This window comes from Cydia strobilella, chromosome 19 (assembly GCF_947568885.1).
Source record: "Cydia strobilella chromosome 19, ilCydStro3.1, whole genome shotgun sequence".
Taxonomy (NCBI): Eukaryota; Metazoa; Arthropoda; class Insecta; order Lepidoptera; family Tortricidae; genus Cydia; species Cydia strobilella.
Window position 1 is genome coordinate 11,713,097 of NC_086059.1, and position 15,337 is coordinate 11,728,433.

At 37.8% G+C, this 15,337-nt stretch overlaps 1 protein-coding gene across 4 annotated transcripts in view; it reads right to left on the reverse strand.

Moving 5' to 3' along the window:
* LOC134749938 (ceramide synthase 6-like) overlaps positions 1 to 15,337 on the reverse strand; it is a 41,517-nt gene that overhangs the window by 24,919 nt on the left and 1,261 nt on the right. For 2 of the 4 annotated variants that reach the window (XM_063684960.1, XM_063684958.1), the window contains exon 3: positions 11,776 to 11,796. The exons of the other annotated variants lie outside the window; for them this stretch is intronic. In XM_063684960.1, the coding sequence (XP_063541030.1) occupies positions 11,776 to 11,796 (21 nt within the window). The remainder of the gene's footprint in view (positions 1 to 11,775; positions 11,797 to 15,337) is intronic. 4 annotated transcript variants of the gene reach the window in all.

Genomic DNA, 15,337 nt, shown 5'->3' on the forward strand with positions numbered 1-15,337 from the left:
ATGCAATAAGTCTCACCGCAAACACATAGGTATACCTAAGACGCTTGAGTGGTTCGGTTATCGCAGCGCTCCGGTGTGTGTACGAGACAGCGCTATGCACGTATTGAACGTTCGCACACCGGAGCGGTTTGCGGATATGCATCCAATGATTTCAATCTGAAGAACTTACGGAAGCGGTTTTCATGTTTTGGACTTAGAATTCAAAGGTTTTTGTTAATACTCAATTCGTTGGGATCTTTGAATATAAAAAATCGGCCCTCTTACGTTTCTCCGACTAAATATAGCAGGCGTGGCTCACTCCGCGATTTCGTCACGTCGCTACAAGTACATGCGGCTCACACCAATTTTGGTGTCTAGCCATAATAGTTGCCGCGCACCGCTACGGAACGGACGTCTGCTCGCGCTTGCGCCACCTAGCGGTCATATTTGTCATAATAGACGCGTTTTGTTAGAGAGTTAACCTTCTGTACCAGTACTATTGTTTATTCTGTGACTATAGTTTGTCTTCAACATTTTTATGTGCTCGTCCTCGCCTATTCAAACTTCAATTACACCTCCACCACACACAATCAGTGGTGTTTAGAGACAATAAGCGTTCATTGAGCACCAATTATCGCTCAAAAGCGGGCCTTGGCGCGCCCCAGTTTCTCACTTCGGCTTTTGTAACTCACTAATTGGCGAGATGTGCACTTGAGTTGTTTATTGCAACAGAGAAGGAATGTGGAAGAAAGAGATGCTTTTAGATTTTTCTTCTCTTGCGGTTATTAGGACAACATAAAGTTTTCTTTGTTAGCCCGTTATAGCTACTGCTGGGCAAAGGTCTCTCCTTGATTGCCAAGACTCCCGTTGTTGAGCTTTTTCCGGCCAGTTACTAATGAAGGTGTCTAAGTCGTCCCACCATCTCCGTCTGGGCCTGCCACGTCCGCGCTCGTTTTGCGGCATCCACTTGGCGGCTATGTCGTAGGCATTTTGTAAGAATCCGCTGTTTACAAACGATATATCGGAGCGGCCGAGGCGCTCACAAATATCGGAACATTCTCAAGGCGTTAAAAGTGCTTGTTCACATATTTTTGAGCACCTTGGCCGCTCCAATATATCTGATGGCGACTGTACACCAAAGATTATCCAAATCTGACAAAAAAAATTCAAATATAGATCAGCCTACATTTTTTACCATTTTTAACGTGACCGACACCATTACATTTTTAACGAAAACCCGTCACTATCATAATGCCGCAAAGCAAGATAAATAGCGTTTATGACGGTCCCCTATATGGGTTAGTCAACTAATATTTGTACAGGGCTGTAAAAGGGAATGGGATCATTGACCGGCGAGGTAAGTTCTTCATCATTAATAAGATAAGTTAAACGTATGACTGATGCACTGACTGGATTAATAACCGGCCAAGAGCGTGTCGTGAAATAAGTGTAGGGTTTTATCGTCTTTATTACTATTTACTACAAAAAAATATTTAAACTAAATTTCAATACTATACAGTACGGCTACCATCAGTTTAGCACTGACATAAACGCCATCGAAAACGTAGTTTACTTTCTATGCATCTCGCTCGTACTCGCGCGATTAGTGCGAGCGAGATGCATAGAAAGTAAATTACGTTCTCGATGGCGTTTATGTCAGTGCCAAACTGATGGTAGCCGTACTGTACCGTACAATCCGTACTATTCCGTACACAGGCTAATCCGAACGTCGCTGTAATCCGAACTGCCGAGTGACCCCTTTCTTTGAGGGACATTAGGACAAGGCCTTTGCTTGGTCAATAAATAGAACCTGACAGACTAAGGGGCCAGTTGCACTAACCACAATTAACAGACTGATTCACGTCAAGCAGCAGAGAACTATGAAACACACAAAGAAAATACTAACTGTAAAATATCAAACAAAATCAAATCCAAATGAACGTTATTACATATTTGTGGTATTTTCTATAAAAAGGGACCTTATTGTCGATGGCGCTTACGCCATTATAAACGATGCTCCGATATAAATATAATGGCGCGCGACGCTGTGCGGCGTAAGCGACATCGACCATAAGGTCCCTTTTCATAGAAGATGCCCCATTTATCATTCAAAATCATCATTTAAAATGGAATCCTACCAGCCAACCTTAGGAAACAACCCAAAATTTGCATTTGATTACTTTACCTCACATGTGGATAAAATGCAACTTTCTAATCAGTATTTGAACAATCAAGAGAGCCTTTACCAGCTGATATGGTGAAAATCTTATTTTCTACGTATCCAACAATTAGCTGGCAGGCTGGCACTGCTGGCAGTGACAGTCGATAACCAAACGACCAGACAGACAGTAAAGATCATAATCACTGTAAAACAATTTACCATAGACCAGCGTTTACAATTATCTGTCCGTACGTCACGGAATGTGGGCACGCGTATTGTTCGGATCAATAAGTGTTGAGTGATACAAATTGATTCTGGTCTGGTATGTCATGCTCGTTTAAAAGTCTTTGCTTACGGTGGCGTCGTTGATCGGGTCGCCACTTTCCCGAATGAAGGTTGAGGGAGACGATGGCTGAGATACGCGTCATACTCGTGAACGGGTGCTTTTTGTGGAGACCGGTCTGTTTAAGTTTACACGGCCTTCAATGTACCTATGTAACTTTACTTTTGAGTGGCATTAACGTGAGGCACTTCATTCGGTTCTTGTCTGTTTGTCTGATTTAATATTTTGTCTTTTTATTAATTATAAAACAATTCAAGTCTCGGAGACCCTTTACATCTCTGGATAATTTGATGATATTTTTTATTATTATATACATTTTATCTCTGACACCTAGAGACTTTTACATCTCTAAACAATTTTAGTACTTCTGTTATTTGTATAGTTTTTATTAGTTTTTTTTTCTTGTGTAATTTGACATTTATATTTATGTACTCGTGATTGTTTTTAGAATCAGAATCAGAATCAGAATGCATTTATTCGTTATAACATAGGTACATTGTATTGGTCTTATAGTTAGAGCATATTGCGAACGCTATGTTTTGCCGCTAGGCGTACGAATTTGTTTACCTATATAAACTAAGTTAAACATGCGCTAGTCTAAGGTGTTCATGCTTCAATAATCAAATCAATTACAAAAATAATAAATAAGAACAGAAAGATAATTCACAATAATAATAAAATTTAAAACAATAAATATTAAAAAATGTCAACAATGAAAATTTCAAAGAAAACTACAAAAGAATTACAAAAATAGAAAAACGAGCTATAAATTATTATCATTCAAGAACTGCTGTACGCTATAGTAACATTTCTTGATTAGCAGTGATTTTAAAGTCTTCTTAAAATGTACAATATTTAATTCTTTTATAGTGTTCGGAATTTTATTATATATTTGAGGTGCCATTCCTAGCACACTTTTGCGCATCATGGCTGTTTTACATACTTTGTGGCATAAATCATTTTTATATTGAGATCGTACAGGGAGCTTTCGTGTGTCAGAAATTCTATCAAAAAGGTTTGGATTACATTTTACAAAGACAGAAATTTCCAGGATATATAGGCAGGGCAGAGTTAGGATATTTAGTGATTTAAAGTACGGAATAACACTATCCATCATTCTTAAACCACACATAGATCGTATACACCTTTTTTGGGCTTTAAGTACTGCGTCTTTATCAGCTGCATTGCCCCAAAAGATGACTCCATATCGTAGTACCGATGCAACAAGTCCATGATAAGCAACAAGTAAAGCTTCATTATTTACCACCTTGGAAAGCTTATGAAGAGCGAATGCTGACTTACTTAATTTTTTACACACATCATTTATATGGTATTTCCAAGTAAGTTGGCTGTCAATGAATAATCCTAGAAATTTGGTCACTCCTATAGTATCTATTATATTTCCATTATAATTAATATTAATATCCTCTGGTTCTATTCGCTGGTAAAAATGCATAATATTCGTTTTTGTCAAATTAATTACTAAATTATTATTACTAAGCCAAATTATTATGTCAGTTATTACATTATTAATGTCATTTTCATAGTTAGTCTGGTTACTGCATTTAATAATAGAGGTACTATCATCGGCAAACAAGATCATAGGATAGGGAATGGCCTTGGGCATGTCATTTATATAAATTAAAAAAAGCAAGGGGCCAAGAACACTTCCCTGAGGCACGCCATGTCCCATACATCTTGCATCCGATATGTACACTACGTCCGTTTTCCTTTTAATACACTTTCTAGTAATTTCAGTATATTGCAGTCTTTTTGTGAGGTATGATTTTATGAGTTCTAATACATTCCCTCGAACACCATATCTATTAAGTTTACCTAGTAGTATTTCATGATCTACATGATCGAAGGCTTTGGTCATATCAGTAAAAAGAGCACATATTGGTATTTTATTGTCAACATTTTCCATTACTATATCTAAAAAATTATATAAAGCCATGTTTATACTGATATTTTTTCTAAATCCTTTCTGTTCCGTACAGAATAAGTTAAAAGTATCCATATAATTATATAGCGACTGGTATATAAACTTCTCGAAGATTTTGGAAAATACTGGAATGAGAGCTATGGGCCTGTAATTCTGAGGGTCATCTTTATCACCTTTTTTGTGTAAAGGCTTAATAATGGAGACTTTCAACTTATCTGGGTAGATACCTTTGTTAATACACAGGTTAATTATGTGACTTAGAGGAGGGGCTATTATATCACTTACATATTTAATTACAATTGTACAAATTTTGTCAAAGCCTACACTTCTAGTGTTTCTTAAAGACTGAATTATCAATTTTATGTCATATGCTGTGGATGGTGGCATAAACATGGACTGGGTACTATTGGTAATTTTATATTGTAAAGCATCATTCTTTGGTAAATCTTTAATACATTCTATGAAATACGTATTTAAGGTATTTGCTATATCTGTGGGATTCGTTACAATATTTTGATCGGTTTTTAATCTAAGAATATCATCATTCTTGGAGTAAGCTTTGGTAGAATTTATTATCTGCCAAGTGGCTTTTGATTTATTTTCTGCAGAGACAATTTTATGGTTATTCTTGGTTATTTTTGTAATTTTGGGTTAATTTTATTGTTTGTAAAAATTGACATGTAAAAGTGCCCCTGTGGCCTATTTGCTGAATAAATGTTTGATGTTTTGATGTCGGACTGAATCTTTTTAAAGCCTGGCGTGTGAGGCACGATTGAACATGTAATGTGAAATAGTTGTCGGTGTCAAAGATAATATTAATATATAATATAATATAGTTTTAACTGCGCGACCAAATAAAAAAGAAAACGAAAGAAAGAGCGAACAATTCGAGTAAAGAACGAGTGATGAATACAGAATGATACGAAATAAGTCAAATCCATACTAATATTATAAATGCGAAAGTCTGTATGTCTGTCTGTCTGTGTGTTCCCTCTTCACGCCTAAACCGCTGAATCGATTTAGATGAAATTTGGCATAGAGATAGGTTGAGTCCCTGAGAAGGACGTAGGATAGTTTTTATCCCGAAAATCATCCCTTAAGAAAGTAAAAAGCGGGGTGGAATTGAGATAATTAATGAAGTGTCTGCTAATTTGTGTGCATAATATGCTCAAATTGAATAATTGCTATAAGACTTTCTCCAGGCGCTATTCTTACTCTTGCTGGGGTTACTAAGTCCACGCAGACGAAGTCGCGGGCAAAAGCTAGTAAGAAATAAACGAAAGAGGAATAAGACGAGACGAGGGATGATAATACTGTCATAACGACTTTATAAAACAGTGCCATAATTTTATTATCTTCAATGTTTTTTACCGTTCCACATTACCATATCATATATGACCATCAAAGATAGATATAACTCCGTAATAGATAGACACAGTCTAAGGAAAAAACGTGCCCCGAAAATCATGTAAATTCTGTTTTTTAAGGTTCCCCATAGAAAATTCTGAAATTTCCTGATATCCACCAAGAGAAAAAAAACCGGCCAAGTGAGAGTCGGACTCGCGCACCGAGGGTTCCGTACTTTTTAGTATTTGTTGTTATAGCGGCAACAGAAATACATCATCTGTGAAAATTTCAACTGTCTAGCTATCACGGTTCATGAGATACAGCCTGGTGACAGACGGACAGACGGACAGCGGAGTCTTAGTAATAGGGTCCCGTTTTTACCCTTTGGGTACGGAACCCTAATAAAATGTGGGGGAAGGCATGTTTTATATAACGTTTGGTAAGAAACTATGAAAGTGTCCGACCGAAGTTTCAATTTCGGTTTCGGCATAAAAATCGTCTCTACAGAAGATTCATTTTCGGCCGAAATTATAGCAATAATGAACTTTCGGTTTCGGCATAAAAATCCGGTTTTCGTCGGACACAACTAGGTAGGTAACTGACGTCACAAGATGTTTCTAGTGGAAGTAGAGAAGTACCTGTTTTTATAAATATTCATTTCTCCATACCCTTGAAGATGTTTCGCGACTATTGTGACGAACAATATAGCTGAGAACACACGAAGGCCGTTATAAAATCCGACCTCTGGGACTTATTGCACACAAAGCAATCTACTTTGATTGGCCACGTCCATGCAAATGTGATTAAATTACGAGTATATATCTAATATATCTATATGTATATCTATATTTCCGGACGGTATGTCTTTGGTTCCGTGGAGTTTGGGAAGGGTGCTAGTGTGGGACGCTACATGTGTAGACACACTGGCTCCTTCCCACCTCAACGGAACCAGTAATCAAGTGGGTGCGGCGGCTAAAGCGGCCGAAAAGCTCAAAATTAACAAATACAGGGGTCTTGGCCCCGAGTATACTTTCATGCCCTTTGGGGTTGAGACCCTTGGGTCCTAATGCTCTACAGTTTTTTAAAGAACTATCAAAAAGATTAGTCGACTTCACTGGCGACCGAAGAGCTGGCAGCTTTCTCGCGCAACGTATTAGCATCGCAATACAGCGGGGAAATGCTGCCAGCATCCTCGGCACCATGCCAAAGGGGCCACATTTTCTAGATGTATTTTAGTTTTATTTAGTTTTAGTTTTCAGTTTTATTTTATGGATAAGTTCGTTTTTAAGAAATGTATTGTTATATCGTTTAAATTATTAAAAATATATCTATATTATATAATGTCTTACGTCGGAAAAAAAATGCAACGAAATTCCAATTTTTTGCGGAACAGAGCTGACGTGCTCCCTAAATTTAGCACGGGAGCAGAGGGCCTACCGCCAAAATCGAAATTTCGTTATCCGCTTTTCTATCACTAATGCTATGTTACCCAAGGCAGTAATTTTTCTACTTTTAAATTTATTCTAAGCTTAATGCTATGCATATTTGAGGGATAGATAGGCAAATAGACGACCGAACGAACAAAGTTATGACGGCCTAACGAGAACACACAGAAAATCGAAATTTCGTTAACTCTCACGCTCTCACGCCACTCCGTTTAAATCTCAGAGAGTATTTTATTTATTTTAGTGTTGGTGGCAATGGCAACTATACCTATTTTTCATTATTTTTAATAGTTTTTTTCTAGAAACTTTTGATCTTTTAATAAAGAATATGTGCTTTGTGCAAATACAGCAATAACCATATATGCTTGTCCTCCTAAACGTATTATCTAAAGCGGGCTAAACCTAACTTCAAATACCTATAAAGATATCTTTCAGGCAATGTGAGGTTAACCACCGACCCAGTTTGTTAATTGCGAGTAAATTGTGTATTTTGACGTATTTTTTAATCCTATAAGAATGTCCCACTGCTGGCAAAGGCCTCTTTTCCGCCAGTTGGTCCTATCCCATCCAATGCACACTCCGGCACTCTTCACAAAATCTATCTAGGTCGTTAGGATGGTTATTATTGCCCATTTGTCTCTATGCATACGTGCTGTAAGGCTAGTTAACATACACTATGTATAATATATAGCTATCCATGCCGTAATCGGCCACGGCGACCCTAGCTAATTACGAGCGTATGCTCTGGGCTATAACCGCGAAAATCGAAGTTTGCAAATTGCGGGCATTTTTCTCTGTCACTCTAATTAAGCCTACATTGGAGTAAAAGAGAAAGATCATATATCATATCAATCTGCGAATTTCGGTTTTCGCGGTACGCTGATATGGTGATATGGCTGACAAAGCCGAACTTACTTTTAAAAACTATCACAGGTGGGGCAGTAAAGCTGACCAGAATTATTGCAAGTATAATGATAGAACGGTTTCGGCCGGGACTTACGTATCTGACGTTTCGCATCAAGAGCGTCTTCAATAAAGTTCTATGTATAAAATCAGTGGACGCCATTCAGCTGTCCATGTTAAATATGGCATGTGGTTAGACTGATTGACCTTTATATATTTTGTTGACACCCGGCCCGCATGAATTAGGTCATCACTGTCATCGGTAACGTCTAGCCAGGGTACATTTTAGAGTAGACTATCATTAATAGTGTCCGAAAGAAGTTGCGGTTCTATACTTTCGGCATAAAAATCATGTTTCGGCCGAAGGATTCATTCCTTTTCGCCTAAGACGGTAATCTGTTAAACAAAACCCATTGTTCCTTTTATGGGAGCGGTCGCCCATTGTGTCTGAGCGCGTGCTACGGCGCGTGCCATTGTCAGAGACCGCTCGCACAAAAGGAACAATGGCTTTTGTTTAACAAATTACCGTCTTAGGCGGACAAATCTATCAATATATGCAGGAAAAAAAATATGTATCTTACTGTACATGCCCTCCCTCCGTTTAAGTTATATATATATACTAGCGACCCGCCCCGGCCTCGCACGGGTGCAATGCTGATGTATATAAAATATAAACCTTCCTCTTGAATCACCTTATCTATTTAAAAAAACGCATCAAAATCCGTTGCGTAGTTTTAAAGATCTAAGCATACATAGGGACAGACATACATCCAGACAGCAGGAAGCGACTTTGTTTTATACTATGTAGTAAAATTAATAACAAAACTTCCGTGAGACACAGACATATTAAATATACGTGAGTGACCCGCTATTAATATATTTAATATGTAGTGATAGTGATGATATACTCGTAGTACCGATTGTTAAATGAAATACAGTTTAATAGTTATATTAACGTTCCCATTGTAATCTCATTACTTATTACGGAGCCCCGATTGGGAACAATAAAGCCGAATGTCATTGATTTATCGACACGTCTGAAACAGAAGGGTGGATAATGTCAAAGGTCGTCGATCGTGACAAGACTAGATACAGCTGAAATAAAACTATGAAAACGGATTATATCGCGTATCATCATTCGCTTGCCCTTGTCCCATTCACTTGGGGTCGGCGCAGCATGTCTTTTTCTTCCATACCTTTCTGTCACCCGTCATCTCATCATTCACTTGCGTTAGTTTCATATCATCTTTCACACAGTCCATCCACCTTTGCCTCGGTTTTCCTCTCCTCATACCTTCATTCATTCATACATTCATTCTTAATACCTTTCGTCACATGACTTTCATCCCTCCGCATCACATGCCCGTACCATGCTAGGCGATTTGCCCTTACTTTTTCTGTTATGGCGTTGGTTCGAAACGTCGGGATGTATTATAAATTCAATATACGCGATATAATTCGTTTTCATAGTTTTATTTCATGAGTAACTATCGCGGTAACCGAAGACAATATTAAATACAGCTGTTTTAATACTGGCTGTAACCCTTTCAACGCCATCCCTATCGTGCGCGGCGCGTCATCGTGAAAGTCGGATTGCACGAATTGATATTGGGCTGTTAGCTGCGCGCGTCAGTTTTCGCGGTAGAAGGGTTTAGCTCGTTATGTATGTGCAATGTTTTGTGCGCACTAAATCCATTGAGTTATTATGACTATTGTAGAGACGACATACCAAACAATGAAATTATCGCAATCACAACCTGTACGTCGTAAGCGCCGTAAAAATTCATGGCGCTTACGCGTTTAGGTCGCGAGATTCACGCTCCGCTTCTATGGTTTGATGCCAAAACGGCAGCAACTCATGGCGCAAAATACTGGTTCAATGACTAAATCTTGTTTTTACAATGACAGTCTTGGATTGCCCCAAATCTGTGATATAAAAAATCAAATCTAATTTCAGTACTTGTATAGCTGAACCTTCTGCCTCGCAAAGAAGAATGCCGTGCTTGGATGCTACAGCGGGCCAAGGGCTTTACGGGGACCTCCCCTCTAGTCCTTAAAGCACTTTGCAGGCCCTTATATAAGTTGTATTGTAGCTAAGACATTTCACCTTAAAAATTCATGAAATTCTATCTCCTATCATTTGATTTTTAGTTTAGGTTATCGTGTGATTTTTTACAAGTAATGAGAGCTACAGAACTAATGCCTTAAATGTTTAAGATCAACATTTGAATCCTTTTTACAAACTTTCAATGTAAACTTTAATTACGTAACTTCGATACAAGCTCCAAAAATAGTTTACCCTAAACCGATATATGTGTAATAATCAGATAGCACGGTGATAACCTATCATTTCCGTATAAGCGGAAGGGCCGGGGGAGTGGCCGATATGGTAACGAAAGTGACAAAATATCAAATCACGTTTTAGGTATCTTTATACCTGATGACTGACTGTAGGTAGTCTCCGTAGAGTAAGTGTTACTAAGAACGTTCCAAGTATTGCGTCGGCAGTAGTAATTAGTGTTTAATTTCCCCGACATGTCAGGTTTATTGGTCCTTTGTCAGGATTGCGGGAGGACATGGCGAGTGTTTTAAATTTGAAGTTGGCTGGAGCATTTTATGAGAAAGGACCGTCAAAAGGATGCCAGAATGTTTAGGGTGATGTCCGGACTTTTGGCAGAATTATCCATTTTTTCATATGGCAACCCTAGTTGTACTCATCTTGCGAAGAGAAGCCTACCTAAATGTACTTACCTACTTTACTTAAACATCTCCGACTCTAACCAACAAAATGGTTCCTATACGTACTACATAATACACTACAGAAATTCATTGCATCAATGTAAAAAAAATATCTATCATAACGCACAAGAAACATTATGATATTCATTATAATGAATACTATAAGGAAAACTATTAGGTCCACGGTGCAGTGTACACCGTGCACAATGCTACCTATTCATTACAACTTAATTTTATATTACAACTACACAAACACTAAACAACACAATTAAAACCAAGAAACATGCTGCATATAGAACTATTATGATTTAAAATAGAATCAAAACCCCGAATCTGCCTTCTGGCACTTTTAGGATTACATTCCATTTATATATGAGTTTTTAAGTGTGTGGCATCAGAGGCGAGCGACCAGTAAGGCGTGCAGCGTTGCCACGAGCGTCCAAGGAATTTGAGCAGTTTTCAATGAGGCCCCTCGCATATGTTTGCTTTGTTTAGTTAACATAGACGCCGAAGTCCTGCTGGTCGCCGCCGCTCGAGCATTCACTCGGTCTGGCTAAAGAAGAGACGCTTTCCACATTTATTTTCGTACATTTATCCGCCTGTTGCTATCTCTATTGCAAGCGCATAATTATATTGCTGTCATGCTCACATAGTGACATTGACAACCGGCATCATGGGCGGCAACAAGCGCGTCCATGTACGAAAATCTATGTGGAATTAAAGCGTCTCTTCTTTAGAGCCGGAGGAATCTGATGGAATGAAGGAAGGAAGAAAGGAATCTGATGACTTCCTAGGTTTTATTTTAGTGCAGTTTCAAAGGTTTTCCTAGATACTTCTAATAAAGTACAGTAGAATAGAAAATAGCAACGTGCCTCTATGAAAAGTAAGTGCATAAAATTTGTGCTACTTTTACCTCATCCTTGCTCAAAAAGAACTGAAAAGAAAGCACACATTTATAGGTTAGCTAACACCGACTAATACATTCCATTGGTTCATGTTACAGCATGCTTGTTATGGTTTCTTTTTAACATCTCCGGTTGACGCCGTACGCTGCGTGCAGCGTCAAGTTCTACAGAAACGTCGCTGTCTTTCCATGTACTGACTGAGGTCGTAAATACAATGTATAAAACTTTTCACGTTATTTCGATGGATTAATCTAAAACACACTAAATTAGGGGGGACCAAGAAGCAGCTCGGTCTGTGGAGACGTGCCTCGCCCGAGGCATTGCCGCCAAACCGCGAGTGTGTTTGCTTCGCCCCAGGCTACACAGATTAAGCCGCTTATCCTCGCGAGGCGGCTCGCTCTGAATGGACCCGCCTATTTATGACTATGACTGTACGCAGCGTATACGTCAACCATATACCTAGAGGTTAAGTTTAGTTATTTAGGAGCTCACGTATTATTCCACGCGATACATAATATAACCTGAATACGGGTTTACATTGAGTCGACTGTCGCATTTGTCAGTTAGCCGGTCACGTTTTTTCTAGAAGGTCACACAGAACACAAGCTCCGATTTGTTTGACCGCCAAAGACGTCAGACTGACGCGTGCGGCCTCAGCCCAATATCAAACTTCGTGCATTTCGACAAGATTCACGATGACGCGCCGCATGCGTACGATAATGGCTTTTCAAAGGGTTAAACTTATGTACCAATGGCGGTCGGCGTCAGCGTCGAGCGTGCACGCTCGGAGCGTGCGTTCCCTGGCCCTCGTTTAGATTTATTTTATATTTCATACTTTTAGGTATGTTCGGCACTCGCGTTGTCAGTAGGGTTATCACCTTGTAAATACTCTCTATGCAACGATGCGCTGCGTAAACTTGACAACCCTAGAGAGACAATTCTACATCTATACGAAGTATCTATTGTGGGATGATCAAATGCGGTAGCCAAACATTTATTTTGTAAATGCACCCTAAGATGTTTGAGATGCATGTACAGCAATGGCTATAACTACAAAAATGCAAATGCATAAATCATATTAATCGTACGTAGCACGCTGCTTGGAAGGTTTTTAATAGCAGGGGAAACTACTTATTAAGGTTATGTCAGACATATGTGCTGCAAATGTAATTTGTACTTCCCATACATTTTGCTGTATGTGACAAAATTAGTGAAATAAGAAATATAAATTAGCATTCAAGGCAGGCGTGTCTAACTCCGCGATTTCGTCGCGTCGCTACAAGTACTTGCGGCCGCCCCAATTTTGGGGTTTCGCGCACCACTACGGAATGGACGCCTGCACGCGCTTGCGCCGCCTTGCGCGTAGTTGACGCGTGATGTTAGAGAGTGTCTTCTGTACCTAGTACTATTATATATTCTGTGTTCAAGGTAAGTATTATAAATTAATATCCTGAGTTCAGAAGTGTATCATATAGAAACATAGTTTAACAGTTGTAATAAATGCCCTGTTTTATTAGTTTTTTGTCTAGCCCACAGCCCACTGTTAGGCAAAGATCTCCTTCTCCTTTTTCATTCCTCACAATAATATTTGATTAATAAACTATCCATATTTGCACAAAATTAAAATTATGTGTACAAAGATGCTTACAGGCCCATTGATCAATATTAAATAGGTTTTCCCTTTTTTATTTCCATGAAGGTACTACAATTTCGATTTAATTATTCACTGAAAACACTAAAAAAGGACATGCACCCAATTTAGTTTTACTTCTATCACAGCACATGCAAAATGAGTGCCTGACTGAATGCTTGCCAATCATAAATCTAGTATAACTGGATCGGTCATGAGGGGTGGGGGGGTGGGGGAAATGACCGAACGGGATAGTCTTATGTATCTTTTAGTAGGAGTAGCAGAGAAAGCGCTGTTATTGTTTGTCCTTGTCACAGTTTCACATTTTTTTTTAATTCCCCACCATAAATTTATATGGTTTATGGTGGGCTACAAATCTACTCGACCAATCATATTGTCACATTGCGTATGTTTTGTCCCTCACGGGCGCACGCGTATAGCTGATCTGTGTAATGCTAGGTCTATGTTGCCAATAGTGCTGCGATAGAGCTACATATACGGCTCCATCACAGAAGGGTCCTTAATGCTTCAAGTGCAATTAGGACCTTTTTACATGAAACATAATAACTCTGATGGAGCGCCACAAATAGAGAATAGTGAGTCAAATAAATAATCATGATAAGATAATTATAAATTTTGATATCAAACGAATGAAGTATATTGTAAACATCAATATGAGTGTGACACATCCAGTTAGTGATAAAAAGGAATGAAATAGTTTAAAAATAAATTATACTTATATATATTTAATAGTCTGATTGTGTGTTATTTATTTCAACCTCAGATAGCTGTACTTTTAAGTAAATAGAGATAACAATGACTTTGAGGTATCAGTTTAAAAAAATATTGTTTACTTTAATATATATTTGTGTAAAAAGTTGTACCTCTCTATTAAGCTACAACAACATACTACTAACACACAAAATCTTGATATCAAATCAAATATATTAACTCTTTTCTTGGCAACTAGAGAACAAATCAAATTATCTAATGATATATGTATATTTTGATTTGTTTTCTTTATAAGTAGTCACACTACTATATATAAATTATAAACTGAAATAGATATCATACACTGAAGAAAAAGCGACCAAGTCTTTTCTTGGCAATTTAGATATTTTAAATTGAACCTAAGGCCCAGCTATACAAATGAATAATCCCAAATATTCTAGTGATATTTAAACCTATAGTGAAGGAAAGGAGTTTCAGAATCTTCTCATATTTTGTTTCGTTTGAAAACTGATTGAAACAAAATAAATTTATCTCTGTTCCAAATTGAAAATGATTTCAATTTAATCAAAGTACATACACAAAACAGTCCATATTACATACACAAACAGAATTAAAAATAAATAATTTATCATAAATTCAAATTATATAATTTTCCCTCCTTTTTGCATTTTTTTATTTTATTTGTGCAATAAAGTTTAAATAAATAAATATATGCAAACAAACCTTGAACTCACTTTTTTCTCAAGAGAAGGGCTCACAGGTGGTCAGGTAGCATAGATTTTTTTAGCTGGGTCAGTAAGTCTGAGTGAACACTCATATATGGTAAAACAATAAATGATAAAATATATATATATATAGTTGATCAAGCAAATCTTGTCAGTAGAAAAAGGCGCGAAATTCAAATTTTCTGTGTTACTGTATGCCTTCGCGCCAACATTTTTTAAATTTGCCGCCTTTTTCTACTGACAAAATTTGCTTGACCTGCTATAGCAGTAATTAGTATTTGGTTTGTAGTTTTTGATGATTAAAACCCCAAAAGCTTTTACTCCCAAAAGGCTATAAAGTTTGATGTACTATTGGAAACTTTCCAAAATCGCGAAATTTCCACATGGCAAAATTTCGGAATCTTCTCATATTTTTGTATTGGATTTCCAAAATGAAACTTTCCTTTGTTTCCCGATCAGTACTGAGATTTTCGTGAACTATTC